Here is a 22,462-nt window from a genome sequence, read left to right as displayed (position 1 = left end):
GAACTACAGGCCAGTCAGCCTCACCTCAGTCCCTGGAAAAATCATGGAGCAGGTCCTCAAGGAATCAATTATGAAACATTTAGAGGAGAGGAAAGTGATCAGGAACAGTCAGCATGGATTCACGAAGGGGAAGTCATGCCTGACTAACCTAATTGCCTTCTATGATGAGATAACTGGCTCTATGGATGAGGGGAAAGCACTGGATGTGTTATTCCTTGACTTTAGCAAAGCTTTTGATACGGTCTCCCACAGTATTCTTGCCGCCAAGTTAAAGAAGTATGGGCTGGATGAATGGACTGTAAGGTGGATAGAAAGCTGGCTAGATCGTCGGGCTCAACGGGTAGTGATCAATGGAACCATGTCTAGTTGGCAGCCGGTTTCAAGCGGAGTGCCCCAAGGGTCGGTCCTGGGGCTGGTTTTGTTTAATATCTTTATTAATGATCTGGAGGATGGTGTGGACTGCACTCTCAGCAAGTTTGCAGATGACACTAAACTAGGAGGCATGGTAGATACACTAGAGGGTAGGGATCGGATACAGAGGGACCTAGACAAATTAGAGGATTGGGCCGAAAAAAAACCTGATGAGGTTCAACAAGGACAAGTGCAGAGTCCTGCACTTAGGACGGAAGAATCCCATGCACTGCTACAGACTAGGGACCGAATGGCTAGGTAGCAGTTCTGCAGAAAAGGACCTAGGGGTCACAGTGGACGAGAAGCTGGATATGAGTCAACAGTGTGCTCTTGTTGCCAAGAAGGCTAACGGCATTTTGGGCTGTATAAGTAGGGGCATTGCCAGCAGATCGAGGAACGTGATCATTCCCCTTTATTCGACATTGGTGAGGCCTCATCTGGAATACTGTGTCCAGTTTTGGGCCCCACACTACAAGAAGGATGTGGAAAAATTGGAAAGAGTCCAGCGGAGGGCAACAAAAATGATTAGGGGTCTGGAGCACATGACTTATGAGGAGAGGCTGAGGGAACTGGGATTGTTTAGTCTCCAGAAGAGAAGAATGAGGGGGGATTTGATAGCAGCCTTCAACTACCTGAAGGGGGGTTCCAAAGAGGATGGAGCTCGGCTGTTCTCAGTGGTGGCAGATGACAGAACAAGGAGCAATGGTCTCAAGTTGCAGTGGGGGAGGTCCAGGTTGGATATCAGGAAAAACTATTTCACTAGGAGGGTGGTGAAACACTGGAATGCGTTACCTAGGGAGGTGGTGGAGTCTCCTTCCTTGGAGGTTTTTAAGGCCCGGCTTGACAAAGCCCTGGCTGGGATGATTTAGCTGGGAATTGGTCCTGCTTTGAGCAGGGGGTTGGACTAGATGACCTCTTGCGGTCCCTTCCAACTCTGATATTCTATGATTCTATGATCACTAGGAAAGGAAAAGAACGAGGGCTGTGCCCTTTTAACTCCTGGAGGCTTTAGGCCTAACTGTTTTTCAACCTGATTTTACATAAGAAAAAGCAGGTCTTTGCTGAAGGACCCTGTGGACAATCAGAGAGCTGCAGGATCTCACTGAGCACTGCAGAGGGGGAGTCGTTTTATTCAGGCTGCTTCAAGCTGTTTGTTTCATTATTAGAAGGTTTGTTGCCTACAACTCCTCCCTTGGGAGAAAAGCTCTTTGGGACAGATTTCACCTCCCAGCCCTTGGACGGCAAGGAAAGCACCTCCTCAGACCCCTGATCCTCCAAGGACAGCTCCAGCAGAAACAGGCAAGGCAGGACGGGTCACCCTGGTATCTCCAGCGCCAAGCAGCCCCCTTTTCCGTGCACAGGGAAGGCACCTGTCCCACTGCAGCCAATCCCCTGTAAGGGATACGGAACAACCCTTTGCCATGAGCCCCTGGGGAACAACCCCTGGGGGTAGGGGGATAACATGTCCTCCCAGGCAGCAGTGCACCAGGGGGCTCCAGAGCTTTGCACGAAGTGCTGGACAGTGCCCAGCACAGAGCAGCGGTGGGCACCCTGCTGGCCATCCCGCCTGGGGCACCTTGCTGAGTTGCAGCCCGTGCACAGGGCTGGTGGCAGCTCCCGCCCCTGTGGGCACAGGCAGCCCCGTGGCGCAGGGCACGGGAAGCCCCATTCAGCTCTTGCCCACAAACACTGGCAGAGTGACTGCCATCCAGCCAACAGCGAGCCAGGGCAAGGCATGCAGCGAGGGGTGACCTGGGCCGAAGGGCCTGCTGGGCCTGCCTGGGAGCCCCAGACTGGCCCCAGGAAGGAGCTTACCAGCCCCCAGGGTCAGGGCTGGGCCAATGGCAGTGAGGCCAGCTTGCATTCTCATTGTCTGAGGGCGTTGTCACTTCACACCCTGCAGCAGCTCTAGGGGTTGAATTTATTGGAAACTGAATGAGATAAAAGGGTCAGTCTGCACCCTGCCCCCAAGCTCAGGTCCCCACTCCGCCAGATCAGGCTCCAGGGATCCCCCCAGATTAGCCCCAGGGGGGCAGTGGGAGTAACTAATTTTATGAATTTAAAACAAAAAACCGACACCCACACTTCCAGCTGGTTTGGCACCACTAAGAGGTTCCCATCTCCTCCAGGGAACCCGGCGGTCACTGCCCTCCGCCTTCCCCAAGGGGCCTTTGGGCGCTGCAGCCACCCCCCTACAACCAACAGCAATCTATTTACACCAACTTCTCAAAACAGACCACAACCAAACCCCAGGCCAAAGGTAAGAGTCCATGGCCAGGTACACACAGTCACCCCAGGGTTGAACCTGAGAGCTCCAGGGAAGCCTACAGAGCCCTACCACTTTGTCATAGGAGAGCCTTCTAGCTGCAGCGTGCTGTCACAGGGCCAGGGCCCAGCCCCTAGAGGGAGATGTGACCCGCTCAGGGCAGGTCTAGATCTGAACTCTGCCTGGGCACATCTCAGGCCTCGCCTGCAATCCCCATGGCACTGCTTTCACTAATGCCAGGATTTTCAACTGGTTTCGGTACCATAGTGCAAAGCCCTGTGTGGACACTCAAATTCAATTTAAATCTGGCTCCTATTGACCTAGCTTCACTTGATTGCTTTCTATAAAAACCAGTTCATTGGGAAACTGGTACAACTCTGCACAGAGACCAGGCCTCAGTTGCTTGTAGCACATAATAAAAAGACAGCTGTTGTATTTTTAACTCACCGCATCATGCTTTTACGGTCACACAGCACAGAGCGACTCAGGCTGTCCCAGCCAGGCCTCGCTGTCCTAGGCCTGGGTTTATTATTGTGAGGAGGAGGCTCTTCCTAGATCTCCCCTTTGCACCCCCTCCCCAGTGCCAAGCAACGCTGTCTGTGTCTCAAGTGCACAGAGAAGACAGAAGAGTCTCTCCCGTGCACAGAATCCCCAAATAGCTTTGTGTAGAGAAAAGTGGAAGCATGCTGGTGGGGAGGGAGCCGCCAAAAGGGCTGCTTGTCAACTCGTCCATAGAGGGCGGACAGGGGAAGGAGAGGATGTGGGAGCTGTCCGCAGGCTGCACTTCCCAGTTCCCAAGCAGCACGTACCCTACCATGCCAGTACCAAACTGGCCAGCAGTGAAAGCCTGGCTTCTCCTGTCATGATGGAATGGGGGAGGCTGACAGCTGTGTTGGGCATGGGCCACACGCCAGCCTCATGGCCTAGCAGCAGCACAGGCTCTGCACTGCCATGCTGGAGACCTAGGCTCATGGGCAGGGACTTGGGTGAGGGACTCCTGGGGCTGGGCGTATGGCATGGAGCTCAGGCTGGAGTCACTGCTCAGGTTCCCAGTGCCCTGTGGGATGGGAGGGCTCAGTGCAGATCCTAGATGGCAGGTGTCCATGGCACAAAACCACCATTGGCTGTTTTATCAGTCTTTGCTGAGGCTGGACTCTCCTCTCCCCCTAGAGATGTCCCCAGTCATGGCTGAGGCGCACTGGCAGGGCAGTGTGCGGGCACGATGGGGGTGCACCCCCATCACTGGACAGCTGCTCTCGTGGGCAGCACTGTATCTGCCCTGCCACAAAGGAAGGATCCCCCAAAAAAGCGCTGCGACCACAGTCACTGCTGAGCTCTGCCCTTGCAGAGGTGCTGGCTGCTGCTGACTGGGGGAGCTGCAGCTCCTGGGCGCTAACACGCTGCGGGGAACCCGAGGCTCCAGGAAGATGGTGCTTCCCCGTGAACCTTGCTACCCTCACGGCAATGCAGGCTCGTCCGTCCCCAAGGGCAGCATAAAGAAGTTCTGTGTTAGAGGAATGAGGCTGGGCAATCGGACCAAGGGGCACGACACGTGGGATCAGAAAGGGCTTAGGAGGGCAGGGCAGACACCTGACCCCGCAAGCAGCTGCTGCAATAACATCAATCCCCAAGTCTATAGCAAAGGGCTCTGCCTGAAGGTCCTGCCCCCCATCCCCTCCCCAGCCCTGCAGCTGCCTCTGGGGGATGCAATGGCTGTTAGCAGCATGCAGCACAGGACAGGAAGAGAATGCCATTACCCAACAGAAAGAGAAGTGGGGCCTGTGGGGAAGAGCATGCAGTGTTAGCACCCAGCTGTAAGGACAATCGGCTGGAAGCCATTAGCAATGCCCAGCACTCAGTCAACCAGAGCACCCAGGGCAGACGCTCTACTGCCTGCACCTTCCCAGCACCCCCTCCCCACCCCAAATAACACAGCCCTGCACTCCCAGCCCAGCCCAGGAGGGGAGCCAGGACACAGGGGCTGCAAACCCTGTGCTCTGGGACCCCAGCATTTACCTCCCACAGGCCAGGCAGCCAGCCAGCCAGCGCCTCAGACACATACACCTGTCCGGTAAGCCAGATGACACCCAGCCTAGGACACCCCACTCACAATGCACACACGCCTTTCCAATTGGCCATCACACAAGCACCCCCACCACTGGTGATCACACAAACTCCTTGCTCAGCCCTTGCACTCCCTGCAGGTCCCACATACCCAGCAGGAACGCACTTGCCTTTCAGTGACATTTGGGTCTCTTTCATGGAGCCATATTCTCCCTTTTCTTCAGTTTATTGTGTAAGCTGTTTCAGGGCAGAAGCCCAGAGTCCCAAGAACCTCCTTGCTCATGTGCCCTGAATGCCAATAGTGCCACCCTCCTCTCAGCAGCAAGGGGGCACATTCCCATAGCTATAAAGAGCTTCCTTCTCTCGCCTCCCATCTCTGGATCCTCCCAACACGATTTCAGCTCTGACTCCCACTCCATCCCCTCTGACTGCTCCATATCCTCCTCCACTTTGTATCCCCCTCCTCCTCGTGCCCCACAGACCATGGGTCGCGGCACAGAGACCACCCTGTGCTCCCATTCATCTGGACGCAGGAGTCCCTGAGTCGGTCACTGTTGCTCTCCCGGTCAAGGTGCTGCCATGTACTTTACTGCACATCCACACAGTATTGACAGTGCAATGGCACAAGCCATGAGTGCAGGAGGGAGCCAGTCCCTGATTCAGAGTTCTCAGACCCCCACCTGTGAGCCTGCTGTAGTGCTAGCGGATGGGTGGAAATGCATGCTCGGCAGGGCTCCATGCCATTTTCACAGCTGCCAGCAGAATAATTACATCCCATGGGGCTGGGAAACACAAACAAGCACTTGAAGGAGAAGGAAAAACTTCATGCTCCTGGCAAGGTTCAGCAAGGCAGCATTGAGCTACAACCGTGGGGCATGGGGGCAGCACTAGAAAGCAGGGCAAGGACTACAGCAGGGCTTGCCTGCACAGCCAAGCACCAGCCCCATCACCTGGCTGAGGAGGATAGTTCCACAGGCCCAGAGGACAGCACAGCTGGAGAACTGGCAGCTGGTTACTTCTGGCAGCAGGCAGTGCTCCACCCCTGCTCCGAACCCTCCTGCTGTGGTAATAGGTAACCGTTATGCTCTTCTTGATACAGGAAAGAAGGAATCACCCCCTACAGTAAAGGAGGAGAAGCCTCGTACCCCTAAGACTGGGAGGTCTGCTGCCACCACTGCGAATAGGAAACGTAGAGTAGTGGTGGTCGGAGACTCTCTGCTGAGGGGGACGGAGGTGCCCATCTGTCGCCCTGACATTTCATCTCGGGAGGTATGCTGCCTGCCGGGAGCCCGTATCCGAGACGTTACGGAGGCATTGTCGAGGATTATCCAGCCCTCTGACTACTACCCCATGCTACTCATCCATGTGAGCACAAATGATACTAAGCGGTGTGACACTGAGCGGATCAAGAGTGACTACAAGGCTCTGGGAGTAGGGGGGAAGGAGTTTGGAGCGCAGGTGGTATTCTCTTCGATTCTTCCTGTCAAAGGTAGGGGCCTGGGCAGAGACAGATGCATCATGGAGGTGAATGCCTGGCTGCGAAGATGGTGTCGCCAGGAGGGCTTTGGCTTCCTAGACCACGGGATGCTATTCGAGGAAGGACTGCTAGGCAGAGATGGCGTTCACCTTTCGAGGAGGGGAAGGACCCTATTTGGACACAGACTGGCTAACCTAGTGAGGAGGGCTTTAAACTAGGTTCGACGGGGACAGGTGAGCAAAGCCCACAGGTAAGTGGGGAACATGGAGACCTGGGAGATGGGTCGGAAACGAGAGGGAGTGTTGGCTATATTTACAGAGAGAAAGGAAGGTCAGGGCAAAACTGGGAGGCAAGATCAAATCAGTATCTTAGATGCCTATATACAAATGCAAGAAGTATGGGGAATAAGCAGGAAGAACTGGAAGTGCTAATAAATAAATACAACTATGACATTGTTGGCATCACTGAAACTTTGTGGGATAATACACATGATTGGAATGTTGGTGTAGATGGGTACAGCTTGCTCAGGAAGGATAGACAGGGGAAAAAGGGAGGAGGTGTTGCCTTATATATTAAAAATGTACACACTTGGACTGAGCTAGAGATGGACATAGGAGACGGAAGTGTTGAGAGTCCCTGGGTTAGGCTAAAAGGGGTAAAAAACAAGGGAGATGTCATGCTAGGAGTCTACAGGCCACCTAACCAGGTGGAAGAGGTGGATGAGGCTTTTTTTAAGCAACTAACAAAATCATCCAAAGCCCAAGATTTGGTGGTGATGGGGGACTTCAACTATCCGGATATATGTTGGGAAAATAACACAGCGGGGCACAGACTATCCAACAAATTCTTAGACTGCATTGCAGACAACTTTTTATTTCAGAAGGTTGAAAAAGCTACTAGGGGGGAAGCTGTTCTAGACTTGATTTTAACAAATAGGGAGGAACTCGTTGAGAATTTGAAAGTAGAAGGCAGCCTGGGTGAAAGTGATCATGAAATCATAGTGTTTGCAATTCTAAGGAAGGGTAGAAGGGAGAACAGCAAAATAGAGACAATGGATTTCAGGAAGGCAGATTTTGGTAAGCTCAGAGAGCTGATAGGTAAGGTCCCATGGGAATCAAGACTGAGGGGAAAAACAACTGAGGAGAGTTGGCAGTTTTTCAAAGGGACACTATTAAGGGCCCAAAAGCAAGCTATTCCGCTGGTTAGGAAAGATAGAAAATGTGGCAAAAGACCACCTTGGCTTAACCACGAGATCTTGCATGATCTAAAAAATAAAAAGGAGTCATATAAAAAATGGAAACTAGGACAGATTACAAAGGATGAATATAGGCAAACAACACAGGAATGCAGGGGCAAGATTAGAAAGGCAAAGGCACAAAATGAGCTCAAACTAGCTACGGGAATAAAGGGAAACAAGAAGACTTTTTATCAATACATTAGAAGCAAGAGGAAGACCAAAGACAGGGTAGGCCCACTGCTTAGTGAAGAGGGAGAAACAGTAACAGGAAACTTGGAAATGGCAGAGATGCTTAATGACTTCTTTGTTTCGGTCTTCACCGAGAAGTCTGAAGGAATGCCTAACATAGTGAATGCTAATGGGAAGGGGGTAGGTTTAGCAGATAAAATAAAAAAAGAACAAGTTAAAAATCACTTAGAAAAGTTAGATGCCTGCAAGTCACCAGGGCCTGATGAAATGCATCCTAGAATACTCAAGGAGCTAATAGAGGAGGTATCTGAGCCTCTAGCTATTATCTTTGGAAAATCATGGGAGACGGGAGAGATTCCAGAAGACTGGAAAAGGGCAAATATAGTGCCCATCTATAAAAAGGGAAATAAAAACAACCCAGGAAACTACAGACCAGTTAGTTTAACTTCTGTGCCAGGGAAGATAATGGAGCAAGTAATTAAGGAAATCATCTGCAAACACTTGGAAGGTGGTAAGGTGATAGGGAACAGCCAGCATGGATTTGTGAAGAACAAATCATGTCAAACCAATCTGATAGCTTTCTTTGATAGGATAACGAGCCTTGTGGATAAGGGTGAAGCTGTGGATGTGGTATACCTAGACTTTAGTAAGGCATTTGATACGGTCTCGCATGATATTCTTATCGATAAGCTAGGCAAATACAATTTAGATGGGGCTACTATAAGGTGGGTGCATAACTGGCTGGATAACCGTACTCAGAGAGTTGTTATTAATGGTTCCCAATCCTGCTGGAAAGGCATAACGAGTGGGGTACCGCAGGGGTCTGTTTTGGGACCGGCTCTGTTCAATATCTTCATCAACGACTTAGATATTGGCATAGAAAGTACGCTTATTAAGTTTGCGGATGATACCAATCTGGGAGGGATTGCAACTGCTTTGGAGGACAGGGTCATAATTCAAAATGATCTGGACAAATTGGAGAAATGGTCTGAGTTAAACGGGATGAAGTTTAACAAAGACAAATGCAAAGTGCTCCACTTAAGAAGAAAAAATCAGTTTCACACATACAGAATGGGAAGAGACTGTCTAGGAAGGAGTACGGCAGAAAGGGATCTAGGGGTTATAGTGGACCACAAGCTAAATATGAGTCAACAGTGTGATGCTGTTGCAAAAAAAGCAAACATGATTCTGGGATGTATTAACAGGTGTGTTGTGAGCAAGACACGAGAAGTCATTCTTCCGCTCTACTCTGCTCTGGTTAGGCCTCAGCTGGAGTATTGTGTCCAGTTCTGGGCACCGCATTTTAAAAAAGATGTGGAGAAATTGGAAAGGGTCCAGAGAAGAGCAACAAGAATGATTAAAGGTCTTGAGAACATGACCTATGAAGGAAGGCTGAAAGAATTGGGTTTGTTTAGTTTGGAAAAAGAAGACTGAGAGGGGATATGATAGCAGTTTTCAGGTATTTAAAAGGGTGTCATAAGGAGGAGGGAGAAAACTTGTTCACCTTAGCCTCTAAGGATAGAACAAGAAGCAACGGGTTTAAACTGCAGCAAGGGAGGTCTAGGTTGGACATTAGGAAAAAGTTCCTAACTGTCAGGGTGGTTAAACACTGGAATAAATTGCCTAGGGAGGTTGTGGAATCTCCATCTCTGGAGATATTTAAGAGTAGGTTAGATAAATGTCTATCAGGGATGGTCTAGACAGTATTTGGTCCTGCCATGCGGGCAGGGGACTGGACTCGATGACCTCTTGAGGTCCCTTCCAGTCCTAGAGTCTATGAATCTATGAAAACCCTGCACCATCCATCAGTGCGAGCCCTGGGCGCCAAATACGTCCCCAAGGCACAATGGACAACCCAGGGGATGCACCACAGCAGCTGCATGAAGTACTAATTGCTGCTCCATACCCACTGATCTCTCAGCTCCTGCACAGATCAGACCTCTGGCCCATCCAGCCCAGTAGCCAACTCCAACCATTCCCAATCAGATCGCTGACACAGCTGGACTGGAAACCTGCCTCCTGCCAAGTGACCAGACTCCATGTGGTCTAGCCCTGGTCAGACCCCCGGCCTATCTGCCCTGCACCCCACCAGCTGCCACATCAGACTGGACCCCTGGTCCATCCGCCCTGCACCCCGCCATCTGCCACGTCAGACTGGACCCCTGGTCCATCCGCCCTGTACCCCGCCAGCTGCCACGTCAGACCGGACCCCTGGTCCACGTAGCCCAACGTTCTGCCTCTGGCCTGTACCAGAACATGAAGGAACACCCCATAGAATCCAGAGCAGCAGGACCCTAAATATGAACCCTCATTTAACTGGAACATCCAAAATCCTGAGTGTCCACAGCACAGTGCCACCCACAGTAACTAAAGTTAACTAGCCAGACCAACTGCCCATTGACAGGGCAACGCTGGAGCTGAATGGACCTGGCTGGGCTCTGGCGGGTTCAACCATCCCATTTCTAACTCTGGTTCTAAGCAGCCTGTATTATGCCCCGCCCCACCAACCATCTGGCCCGGAGATCTTCCCATTGCATATGCAGGAGAGGGGCTCTGGGAGCAGCTGCCAGTTCCCAGCCAGACAGGACACTCTCCAAGTGGTGTTTCGCTGCACTTGCTTGCTGCTCACACCACATCCCGGCACTGTCCCCACCCGCTAGGATCAGTGGGGCAGAATGAACACAAGTTATGGTGTGTCAACATAGCCACAGCCCCCAGTGCAGAGGCCACTCTGGAGACAGCAGCCCATTGGAGAGATGGAGGCGAGACAGGCTGAGGGCAGGTGGCTTCCCCGCCCTGGCTGCCAGTGAAGTGAGGGCTATTCGTGGAGTCTGGAAATGATTAGAGGGGCAGGAGGAAGCAGAGGCAGTTTGCATTCTGGGTGTGTGACTCACTCACTGCACCTGGATCCAGGACTCTCCCCACTTTCCCCGACAGAGGAACACCCAAGGCAACGGGCCATTATTACTCTGTCTACCCGGCAGCTCCGCAGTGTCCCTGGGAGTGGGGGCTTCCAGTGTCATTTACCTGTTGCCCTGCAGCGGGGGTGACGTGCTGGGTGCCATGCCTGGCTCCAAAGCTGCCTCTGGCATCAAGTTCACCTCGCTATCCCAGCTACTCGCCACCAGGTGCAGCCCTCAGCACACAGTGAGCACCATCCTGCCCAGGACTCCAGCCCAGTGCTGAGCACGCCCCAGAACAGCTTTATAGAGAGGGGCTGGTTTGTGCACACCAATGCCCCCCTTGCCCTGCCAAGGGAACCCCTGGATTAGGACCCAGTGCCATGTCACAAACCCCCAAAGCTGTTGGCAAAGGCAGGGAGACAGCTGCCTCCCTGTGCTGCATCCCCCACACCAGCGGTCGGAACCAGCCTGATGGCTTCGAAACTGCCTCCAGGCCAGGTTCAGTGATTTCTGTCTGGGCCCAGTCCAGACAGAGGGACATCCCACCAGATTCAGAGTCTACCCCAGAATCCTTGGAGGGGCCCCAAGTCCATGCTGCCCCACTGGAGAGCAAGATGCCCCTGTATGTGCCATGTCCAGTGCCAAGCTCATCACAGGCACCTAACCAAACCATCCCCAACGCTCCAGGGTTTCTCTGGTGCCCTACCCGTACTCCTCACCAAACGCCGAGCTGGCCTCCACCCCACTGGCATGGGGCTCACCGCGATGCCATCCTACCTGCCCTGTGCCGGGAAAGGACCAGCGACTCGGACCAGTCCATGGTCGCACGGCAGCTGCCCATGACTCCACATAAAGTGCTGACGCCCTGCGGCAGAGCAGGGATTATGGGAACATACGATCCAGCACGACAGAAGAGTCTGCACCGGAGACCCCTGGCCACACCCCACAGCTCGGGTCAACTTCGCTCTAGCCAGGCACGGAGAGGAGTGGGGGTCCCCCAGCCGGCCCCGGCAGCCAAGGCTCCTCTGGCTGGGGGTCCCCACAGCTCCGCTCACAGGCTGGAGGGCGCTTGCCTCTGGTGCCCACAGGGTCCTGTGTCATAAACACCACGAGGGGTGAACTTCCTCTGTCTCCCCGCCCCTCCCCAGCGACAGAGGGAGGAAATGGCCAGGAACTGGCTGTTGGAGTCAGTTCCCTGCAGCCCATTGTCCTGGCCCCGGCCCCTCTTCCTTCCCAAGTGCACAGGAGGCTGGGGGAGGGGCCTTGCTTTGCAGTCTCTCCCTCCCTCCCTCCCCTAGTCCTCCCTCCTCAGACACATCTGGACCCTGCTTTGGGCTGTTACCCCCGGGCAGAGAAATCCCTCCCAGGGTCCCTAGCTGGAGCCAGCCCCTGTGCGAGGCTAGGCCTGTCCATAGTCCTACACTGATGGCCAGATGGCCAGCCACTGGGAATCAGGGAAGCTCCACCCACGGCAGCAGAGCTGCCCCTCACCTGATCCCCTGCCACAGCCACATCAAACCTCCCATCCCAAGCAGCACCAAGGGGCTGGCCCGGCCCGCAGCAGAAGATCAGGGATGCAGCCTGCTCTGCTCACCCCAGGGCTGCCCCTAGGGCCAGTGCCCACAGAACAAGAAGCATGCCCCTGAGATCCCCGGCGCCATGGACAGCACCACCCCGCTGCAGCATAATGAGCTGGAGCACTTTGGACCCCGGCACCATCTCGTTGGCACTATGCACTTCCCTAGCAATGTCAGCAGAGGGGTTCACATGTCAAACACCCCGGATTGAGCAGTACCGTGCCCTGGGACATGGGTCCCCATGTTGCAGATGGGGAAACCGAGGCACCAAGAGGGGCAGGGACCTGCACAAGGCCACACAGGCAGAACTGGGACTAGAACCCAGGACTCCTCACACCCCTACTTGTGCCTCAGTCAGGACGCCCCCTTTCCCTCCTCTGTCCTATGGCTCCAAGCTCATCTGAGGCTCTGCAGTGAAAAGATGCTCTCAGGTAGGGTGACCAGACATCCCAATATTATCAGGACAGTCCTGATTTTAACACATTTGTCCCACATCCCGACCGCACATCGGTCGGGACGCCCTTTGTCCCGATATCGGGGACCGCTCACCATCACTGCCAAAGTCCAGGGGTTGGTGTGACGGCGCTTCCTGGGGCAGCTCCCAGTGGTGGGGGAAGCTTGCAGTGCTGGCAGCCCGTAGGCACAGAGGCAGAGGGGGTCTCCGCATGCTGCGCCGGCTCCCTCCTGCCCAATCAGAGCTGCGGGGGCGGGGCTTGCAGGCACTGGCAGCAGGCAGAGAGCCCTCTGCCCCCCCATCTTCCCCACCCGACCCTAGGGGCCAGAGGGACATGCCGGATGCTTCCCAGGAGCCGCCCCAGTTAAGCACTGCCGAGACTCCCCATCTTGCCCCCGGCAGGTCCCTCTGGCTCTTAGGGTCAGGGCCCCATGCGCAGCGCAGAGCGCCGAAGAGCACCTCCCCGGGCTCCTGCCATCCCGGGAAGCACGCAGCCACCCTGCCCAGGCCGCTGCCTGCCAGCAGCCGTGACCCAACGAGGGCGTTTGGCCGGGGATTGCAGCCTGTAGCAGCTGGAGGCAGGGAGGGCACCGAGGCGTCCGTGGCAGAGAGCAGGGGTGGGTGGTGCCTCGATGTGGGGCAGTTTCCCATGTGCGCCCCTCCCCCCACAACTATCTCCCGCAGCAGGCGTGGGGGTGATTATAAAGCCAGGCGGGAGAGTCAGTTGCCACTTTGGGTGAGTCTGCACCACAGTTTAAATGCAGGATTAGTGGGACTTGAGTCAGCTGAGCTGTGTTAGGGAGCCCTGGGCTTAGGGTGACCAAAGGTCCCAATATTAGAGGCTTTGTCTTATATAGGTAATTATTCCCCTCCTCCCCCACCCACCCCCAAAAAAGTGTCCTGATTGTTTACACTTGCTATCTGGTCACTCTACTCTCAGAAGACTGGAGCAGGACCCTTGCATGGAGGGGCAACTCCCTGCAACTCAGGCACCAGGCTCCGGGTGCTGTCTTATGCGGCAGGAGTTTGGTCGGGGGAGGGGGATACAGGAAATGCTTTACCCCCTCCTTGAGTCTAGGTCAAAGTCCCACAGAGTAACCGTTACCCTCCCCCTCCCGGCTGCTGGGCAATGCTTCCTGGCCTGCGGCTCTCCCCCAAGGAGCCCATTGCCAGCTCCCAGAGCCATAGGTTAATGCCAGCCCTTGGAACTGGAGCCCTCCTAGTGCCCCAAAATGCTCCTGTCGACTCCCAGGGCCATTTCTCTGCACCCAGCTGCCACAGCGATGGGTGCCCTAGGCAGGGGCTGGGTGCTGAGCACCCTCAACCCCAAAAGTCAGTGGGAGAGAAGGCTGCTCAGCACTGTGTGTGCAGGGGATGGGGTGGGGAACGGCAGTCAGGTGACTGCGTGACTGGCGCAAAGACTTCTGGGCCAATGTGGGGAGTCGCACGGCAGCGCAACCACCCCTTCTCTTCCCAGAGGTTCAGCCCCGTTGGCCACCCCAGTTTGTCCCATCCTATCTGCACATGCCTGACCTCCTTGCGGGCTATCCATGGCGCAGGAGGGAGCAGGGAGCACCACAGCACTCACTTGGCCAGGCTGTCTCAGGGCTCCTGCTCTGTGGGTTGTTGGCCTGCAGAGCATGAGGCAGCCCCTAGAGCGGGGATGGCCAACCTGAGCCTGAGAAGGAGCCAGAATTTACCAATGTACATTGCCAAAGAGCCACAGTAATACATCAGCAGCCCCCACAGCAGCTCCCACCATCCCGCTCCCAGAGCCTCCCACCCACCAGCAGCCCCTTCGATCAGTGCCTCCTGCTCCCTCCCCCACCTCCCGATCAGCTGTGGCATGCAGGAGGCTCTGGCGGGGTAGGGGTGGGGAAGGAGTGAGGGCACATCAGGTCAGGAGAGGGGGTGGAGTGGGGGCAGGGCATGTGGCAAAGCCAGGGGTTGAGCAGTGAGCACCCCCACCTACCCCCCGAAACATTGGAAAGTTGGGGGCCTGTAGCTCCCAGTCCCGGAGTCGGTGCCTATACAAGGAGCCACATATTAACTTCTGAAGAGCCGCATGTGGCTCCGAGCCACAGGTTGGCCACCCCTGCCCTAGAGAGATGCAGGCACCACCTTCGACCCTGGGTGAGCGGGGGTGGGGGGCGCTCCATGCAGCTCTGGAGTTGGGAAGTTCAGAGACCTGCCAAAGCGTTAGGCCTCTGCCTGGAGCGTGCTACTGGGAGGTTGATCCCTGCCGAACCCCTAGCACTGCTGGTGCTGGCGACTTGCCCACTTGGGAGAACCCCAGGGCCTCTGTCAGCCAGGCTGTCCCTCCACGCAGGGTGGCAGTCACAGCCCCCCTCCAGTCACTCCAAAGGCATGCTGCAAACGCAGGGCGCAGCAGAGCCCGGCTAGCAAAGCCATGACCCAAATGGCCCTGTCCTAGGTATAATCCGGCCCAGGGAGGAAGCGGTTGGAGAAGCGTGCAGCTCTCAGAGGAGAAGGACCCAGAGCTCCGTGGGCCAGTGAACCAAGCCCTCACTCTTCATTAGCCCCACATCACATGGCTCATTTGCCACCCCCCAGCCAGCCAGACGGGGTGTTCAGCTGGCTCCCTACCCGCATTCACCTACCAGCAGCACCCAGCCTGCAGGCCCCTCACCCCAGAGTGACTGCACTGCAAGGGGCACTGAGCACCAGGGCGGGAGCCAGACTGCCAGCCCTGGAGAGGGAAGCCTGTGAATCCCTAGGGCACGGACAGCACAGGCAGGGCACATTCTGCCTCTCTCCATGGCTTTTCCGCCTAGGAATCACGCCTGGGGAAGTAGGAGTCCCGGCTCTGGAGCACGTTCAGTCCTTGGTCTCTCTGTTGATGCTACCCCTGATTAATGCCGGCATGAGGTGTGGCTGGAGACTGCTCCAGCGCAGCTCCCACAGAGCTCAGAACAGCTTTCCAGTGGAAGCCAGCCAGTCACTCCAGACCAGGCCCAGGGCAGTGAGAGGCCCAGAGCCCATTCCCAAGCTCTCTTTGCACTTCCTCCTCCTACAGCCCCTCAGCTTGGGGGGTGGGGGGGGGACTTTCTTGCTGGAGGAGCTGGGGAACCGCAGCTCACCTCCCAGCAAAACAAACAGCCACATCCCACAGCAGCTAGGCCTGGGTCCAAGCCCTGGGCCAGGATCTGAGCTCCAGCTGTGGCTCATTAGTAGAGAGGGGACCGAATCCAAACACACAGCTCAAAAGTCTCCCTTGGAGGGGTGCTGAGTTGGGTCAGGATTCCAGCTTGCTGCAGCCAGACAGAGTCAGACCTGGGGTTTAGTTGCACCCAGTAAAAAGGTTCCCCCTCCCCTCCCCCCTCTTTCATTTGGGGTAATCTGCTTCCCGCTCTGCTCTGTGCAGTGAGAAGAGAGGGGCATGGACCTTGCCAGCTCTGTATCTGTCAATCACTTTCATAGCAGAAATGTGGAGGATGGGCATGGAGCACATCACTCACATGTGACTGGGATCCAGAGGGACTGATAAATGGGTGTAGGTTAAGCGATGCAGACTCAGATCCTTTCACGGGGCACGTGTACTTTTTAGTGTCATTCCCCTTTAAATGTGAGATGACAGCCGGTTGGGAGGGGGTGCAGGAAGGGTGACACACACACTAGAACTGTGCTCTCAATCACTCTTCTGGAAACTTTGTATTGGTTCTTTCTTGGCTACTACACATCCCCGCCAGGCAGTGTGCATGCTTAGCTCTGTGTGTGTACAGGCAATACAAGCTTGGAGGACCCACAGCTAGGTGGAGACATGGGAACAGGCTGCATATGCTGAAAGGTGCGAGCTGCAGAATTGGAGAGAAATTATTTGGGGCGGGTCAGGAGGGTGGAACTAAAGGGAAATTTAGGCCAAATATTGGAGAAGTCCTATCCAGCCGAGGGGCAGTCTCTCCAGGAGCTCCAATGCTTGGGACAGTTCAATCTAGGCTGGACAATGCAGTCCCCTGGTACAGTCAGGGATCCTCCTGCACTGGCAGGGTCAGGAACCAAATGGGCCTTTTCCTTTGCTAATTTCAGTGGTGCCCCCACGTAGGACTGACTCCTGCTTCCAGTCCTGCCAACATCACCAGCTCCTGCTGCCTGGGATGATGCTCCCATTTCATAACTTGGGCAGCAAGTGCCTAGTCCCCGATCGCTGGGGCCAGGTGCTCGGTCCCAGCGGGGACAGACCAGGGAGCCGCCTTCTCATGGGGCTTTTTGCTACCAAGTGGCAAAAAACACAGGAGAAGGAGTTTTGAACTCTGACCAACTCCTCTATCTTTAGGTTGCACGAAACCAATCACCCCTGATCCTGCCTCAGCCACAGACCAATCTCCCAGCTGTGAGGCCAACAGGCGACATTTCTGAAAGCACCTAAGTGATTCAGGTGTCTAAGGCCTGTTTCCAAAGATACTTGGGCACTGCAACACCTACATCTTTTCCTAGCCATCCGCACAGCTAAAACCCTCGCCCAGGCTCTCATCTTGCATCTCACCCACTGCAACAGCCATCTCTCCATCCTTGACCAATGACGCCCACTCGTCCCACTCATGCCCATTCAGAACGCTGCTGCAAGGTTCCTTCTCCTAGCCTGCAGCTTTCACCATGTCAGACTCTCTCTGCATCCCTCCATGGGCTCCCCCTTCTCCACTACATCAGACAGGATGCTACTTGTTTTCATTTCCAAGCACCTCCACAGACAATCCCCACCCAACCTCTCATCATGACAAGGCTCACCTCCAGCCGAGCCATGAACCCAGCCTCCATCGCTCACGGGTTACATGTTCAAACAAGCCCTTCATGCTTTCCCCCCTGCTGTGCCCACATCTGGGAGGAGTTCGCTGTAAACATCTGCAAAAGTGACCCCTTCTCTTCCTTCAGATCCCGCCTCCCAGCTTTCCTTTGCCATGATGCCTACTCGAAGCTCTCAGGGGTAGACAACATCTTTCTGTTCTGTTTGCACAGCACCTAGTGTAATGGGGTCCTGCCCCATCACTGGGGCTCCTAGGTGCTACGGTAATACAAAGAAATACCAGTGTAGTGGCTGAGGTGTGGGGAAATACGAGCAGAACCCATTTCCCATTGACACAAGTTATCCAGGCCGTAGTTTACATGTGACCATCACAGCTCAAACAGTTTAGCTAGCAGGATCTGCACCAGTGTGGGACAGGAAGGGGGCTCTTGTCCTGCAATTCATCTGGACATAGACTAGGGACTGGAACTGGATTCCTTTGCCCACCTGGAATTGATTCTCAGCACATACCCTGCTTGCTGCTGACTTGGTGTTGCTGAGCTAGTGTTTGCTGCCATGTCCCCAGCATCCTTCCACAGGTTACGGCAGGCCTAGCATGCCACGTAGCTGCAGGACTGAATCTTCCTCGCTGTTCTTTGTTTTTCTCTGAACCAACTAACATGACAAGCAAAATGTCAAAAATACAGAGAAGGGAAGCAGCTCCCTGGATGCGACCTCTCTGCAGGGCTCACAATGCAGTGCCGGAATTCCATTTCCAACCCTGCACGAGCCCTCATGCTCCACAGCTGCATGGCTTACCTTTGCAATCAATCTCTTAGAATCGAGCGACCCTGCGCCCAGGCAGCAGGCGAACGCTGCAGCGTGTCCTCAGACAATCAGGCAGAACACACACACACACACACCACCTCCCGGGCGCCACCACCTTCTTCGGTCACTTTTTGCACACATTTGCGTGAGCAAAACATTGTCCTCAAGGAAGCCTGTGGAAACTAAAAGCATTGGGCATACTTGCACATGAGGGTGTGTGCATCATTATTCACAACGGCCATGTTCCTCTGGCCATCTTAAAGTTCTTAGCAGGCCTGGCAACACTCAAATTGGGAAGTTGAAACAATACCATGCAACTCTGTGACTAACCACCCCGCACAAATATTCAGCAATAGTGGCAGTGAAGCATTCACAAGCATTCCACAGGCTGAAATAGGTTTGCACAGCCACTTGTGGATTAATCAACACATCCGTGAAACCAAAGCCTGTTTGGGGCTAATCCACAAACAGGGAGAGGGGCTAATTCATCCCATGAACTGCTCACTGCAAACAGTCTGGGAGAAAGGCAGCTTTCCCTAATCAGCCCCGGCACACACTAGCAAATCCACAAACAAACAGCATGCATGACATCAGCCATAGAACCAAGCCACAAGCTCCAAAACCAATAGCTTCTCACTCAGCCTCTTCCTCTTTGCAGGCCTCCAGTGACTAGAGGGAGACAGATTCTACCCAGAGTGAGCAGAACTGAGTCCAGTGGAAGGCAGCGATGCATGTATATTATTTGATCGGGTTTGGCTCTCGGGCATACGCTATAATCTCTGTTCCAGGCTGTTTGCAGAAGCTGTGCCGTCCAGGACCCTGACACAGGAGAGAAGTTCCAGGTTCGTACAGGAGAAGTGGGAAGGAGAGGGAGCCTCTGCAATACAACAGATCAGTGTGTGGAACCTCAAAGGGAGGGTTCCTGCAGAGCTGATGCAGAGTCAAGCTGATACAAGGACTCCTGCAGATCCACACAGCATCCCTGGTAACGCTAAATCCCTTACAAGGACTGTCCTTTGGCACTCCCGCTTCACAAAGCCACCCTAGGAACCATCCACTAAGAAATTTAAGGAGACTTACACACACCCTTCCTGGTGAAGTGGGGAGGAGCTGTGAGTGTACTAGGCCACCAGGCCCTGCACCAATCTGTGATGCTTGTTACAGACCTCTCTCTACCGGATACTGAGGACACATGGGGAGGTGGAGAATGGAGAAGGGCAGAGTTAAGGTTACCAGAGGGTCCCAAACAGTGACGTTTGTTTAAGGTGTTATGCTAACTTAGAGTGTCCTGGCTTTCCAACGTAGGTTTTTAACCCCAATGCATTCTTGTAAGGCCTATGCTTTACCTTTAGTTAGGATATGTATTTTACAACGTTAGCTCCACCTTGCGGAGGCTGTGTCTGAGCATGTATTCCTGGCTAAGCCAGCCATTACTGGGGAATAGCTGTAAATGTGAGTGGCAATATGAATAGTGTAAAAGACTCCTTCCTGCATTGCTCTCTGTCCTGGAGTGAGGCATGCACAGAGGAGCTGTCTGCAGAGGCTGTTGTGCACTTCCACTCCCCCCCCCTCCCCCATAAAGGACTTTAAATGTAAGGGATTAAGCCGTGGCTAGATACAGATGGCCCGATTCTGCTCAGTTCCACCAGTGTATCTCCACTGACTGCAGTGGTACAGTTCGCCCCAAAGTCTATCATTCAGCCGAGCAGCCAGCCCCATGCACTGTCAGGTCAGCAATCTCCAGCCTGCTCAGCCAAGACATCTCAAGGCTAGGCAGTGAACTGTGGCCCAGAGCTTCAGCTGCAAATGACAGCCTCACAGTCAAAAAACGGCTCTGCTTCACTCACTCACCCATCAGAGCCAGAGACTTGAGGCCTCCACCCATCCCACCAGTCTCCATGGGTCTGTCTCACTTTGGGGGCTCTAAGGACAGTTACAGCCTGCCTACACAACAGCTGGAGGTGGGATTCCCAGCTTGGGTAGCCATACCCGCGATAGCTCTGCTCGAGTGCTGAAAATAGCAGCGTGGCCGCAGCAGCACAGGTGATTCAGGCTAGCCTCCCAAGTACATACCCCACGGATCGGGTGGATTGGACTCCGGTGGCTAGTCCAGGCTGCCGCAGCTACACTGCTGATTTTAGTGCGCTAGCGTGAGCAGAGTTAGCACATGCACATGTGCCTGAGGTGGGAATTACACTTCCAGCTGCAGTGCAGACATGCCCTTAAAGCCCTAGGTCCCCAAGGTGACACATGGTAACCAGGGTCACTCTGTGCAGCAATGGATTACACAGACACTGCACAAAGATGCCTGGAGTGTGCAGTCACTGTCCATGCATGCTGTGTCGCTCTGCAATGAGGCCACAGCATATATGCAGGAATGCAGTGTCACGATGCAACCTGAATTGCAGCACTGACCTCCTGAGGGGCTGAGGTCAGACCCCCAGTGCTGGATGTCCCAGCCATTCATCTCAGCCATGAAACAACCTGGGGGACATGTCACCAGCATTTCCCTGCCCTCACGCTGGTGGACAGGCGGTCACTGCACAGTACTGGGGGGGCTGCACGTTACTGAGAGTTCTGGAGCCGTGGTTAGTAACTCCCACAGACCATATTACTGTGACCAGTTACAACAGACAGATCCGCTCACTACAGAGCCCCTCCCCTTCAAAGCTTTGGCCTTTCCCTGCCAGTCACTTCGTCTTTATAAGGACATAGGAAATTCCACACTGAGTCAGAACACTGGCACAGCCACCCCCTGCTGTACTGGGTCAGAAGTTCGGCACAGTCATTTCCACAGCTATCCCCTGCCGCACCGGGTCAGAAGTTCGGCACGGCCATTTCCGCAGCCACCCCCTGCCGTACTGGGTCAGAACATCGGCACAGCCATTTCCGCAGCCACCCCCTGCTGCACCGGGTCAGAACATCGGCATGGCCACCCCCTGCTGCACCGGGTCAGAACATCGGCACGGCCACCCCCTGCCGCATTGGACCAGACAGAACATCAGTGCAGTCCCTGCCATACTGGGTCAGGCCACATACTTGCTGTTGTCCACGTGGTCAGAACTCAGCCTGCGACAGTATCTTGGGTGGGGGGCGGGGTCAGTTCTGACCTGGGTTCCCCTCAGCCAGCAGACCTTAGCCCCTTCCGTCCCCACCTCTGCTGAAAAGAAGGCAGGTGACTGACAAGCTCTCTGGGGGATAGAAGAGTCAGAACCAATGCATATTTGATGAGAACAAAGAGCTGTTTAAGGAGAGAACAAGGAGCAAGCACAGCACACAGTACAGGCTGCTTGTGTGAGCACTGGACTTCACTGGATAGGGGAGGCCAGCCAAGACATTTCCTACCCTTAGCCAGGACTTTTCCTGGGTAGTGGTCAGCTGCAGGTCGGACTCCAACCATGCATCCTGCCCTGCTGCTCCCAAGATGGATCCTTTCTCCTCTGCTCCCAGGGGCTGGTTTAGGGCTTTGCCCACACTGCTGGAAAAACCCCTCCTAGGTCAGGAAACATGTCCCCACCCAACCGGTCCATGGAAGCCTCCACAGCCCATCTGAGACTGGTTGCAGTCCCACTGGTCAGCCCTGTGATTAAGGTGTTGCAATCACTTGATCTGATTCTGACCTGTCTGGGGAGGGGACTCACCAAAGTCCTGCTTTCTGCTGGGGACGTGAGGCACTAAGGGCTATCGAGTTTCAATGGCTTCTTACTCAGCAGATAAAGCTTTGCCTTCAGCCTAGGTTTTAGGGCGGTACCTTTCTAGAAGGAATGCCTGGGCCATCAGAATCCTAACAGCCTTCTAGCACTAACAGGACTGGGTGTGCCTCAGTTGTCTCCACTTTACATATGAGATGAGTGTGAAAATTCTCTAGGGTCCAGCAGGCAAATTCACAATTACGACTTAGCTAAAACCCTCAGCATAGCACATCGACCAGGATCCAAGGGCAGCTTTGCTGTGAGAAGTTACCCAAAATTAAACCACAGCACTGGGGAGGGGTCATGTTAGTGGGGGTGACTCCATGGGATACATGTGCTCAGTTAACAAGTAAAGAGATACAGGTTTGTTTTCTAAATAGCTGGCCCTGCACGCTCCCCAGGGATCTGAGGCAAGCCAGGCCCTTCCCTTCTCCTGCATCTAGCCAGACTAGCCTCCAGCTCCCCCTCTCTCAGCTGTATAGGCTCTGCAGTGCTAGCACCAGCCAGGACTCCTAGGCATGGGGTTCTTCCTGAGCCGTCATATTCCCATTCACTAGGTATCCGTAAGAGACAGGGCAGCATTTCGAACTCTAAGGATGGGCTAAGCTGAATGCGGAACAGTC

At 54.5% G+C, this 22,462-nt stretch overlaps 1 protein-coding gene across 10 annotated transcripts in view; it reads right to left on the bottom strand.

Moving 5' to 3' along the window:
- NHSL2 (NHS like 2) overlaps positions 1-22,462 on the bottom strand; it is a 173,944-nt gene that overhangs the window by 72,736 nt on the left and 78,746 nt on the right. The window contains exon 1 of one of the 10 annotated variants that reach the window (XM_024111678.3): positions 11,325-11,694. The exons of 8 other annotated variants lie outside the window; for them this stretch is intronic. In XM_024111678.3, the coding sequence (XP_023967446.2) occupies positions 11,325-11,388 (64 nt within the window). In that variant the 5' untranslated portion in view covers positions 11,389-11,694. Of the gene's footprint in view, positions 1-11,324; positions 11,695-22,462 lie in introns of those variants that run through there. One more of the 10 variants, XM_065557209.1, reaches the window with a different exon arrangement.

The sequence above is a fragment of the Chrysemys picta genome, chromosome 9 (assembly GCF_011386835.1).
Source record: "Chrysemys picta bellii isolate R12L10 chromosome 9, ASM1138683v2, whole genome shotgun sequence".
NCBI classification, from domain to species: domain Eukaryota; kingdom Metazoa; phylum Chordata; order Testudines; family Emydidae; genus Chrysemys; species Chrysemys picta.
This window is presented reverse-complemented; position numbering and strand designations above follow the sequence as displayed.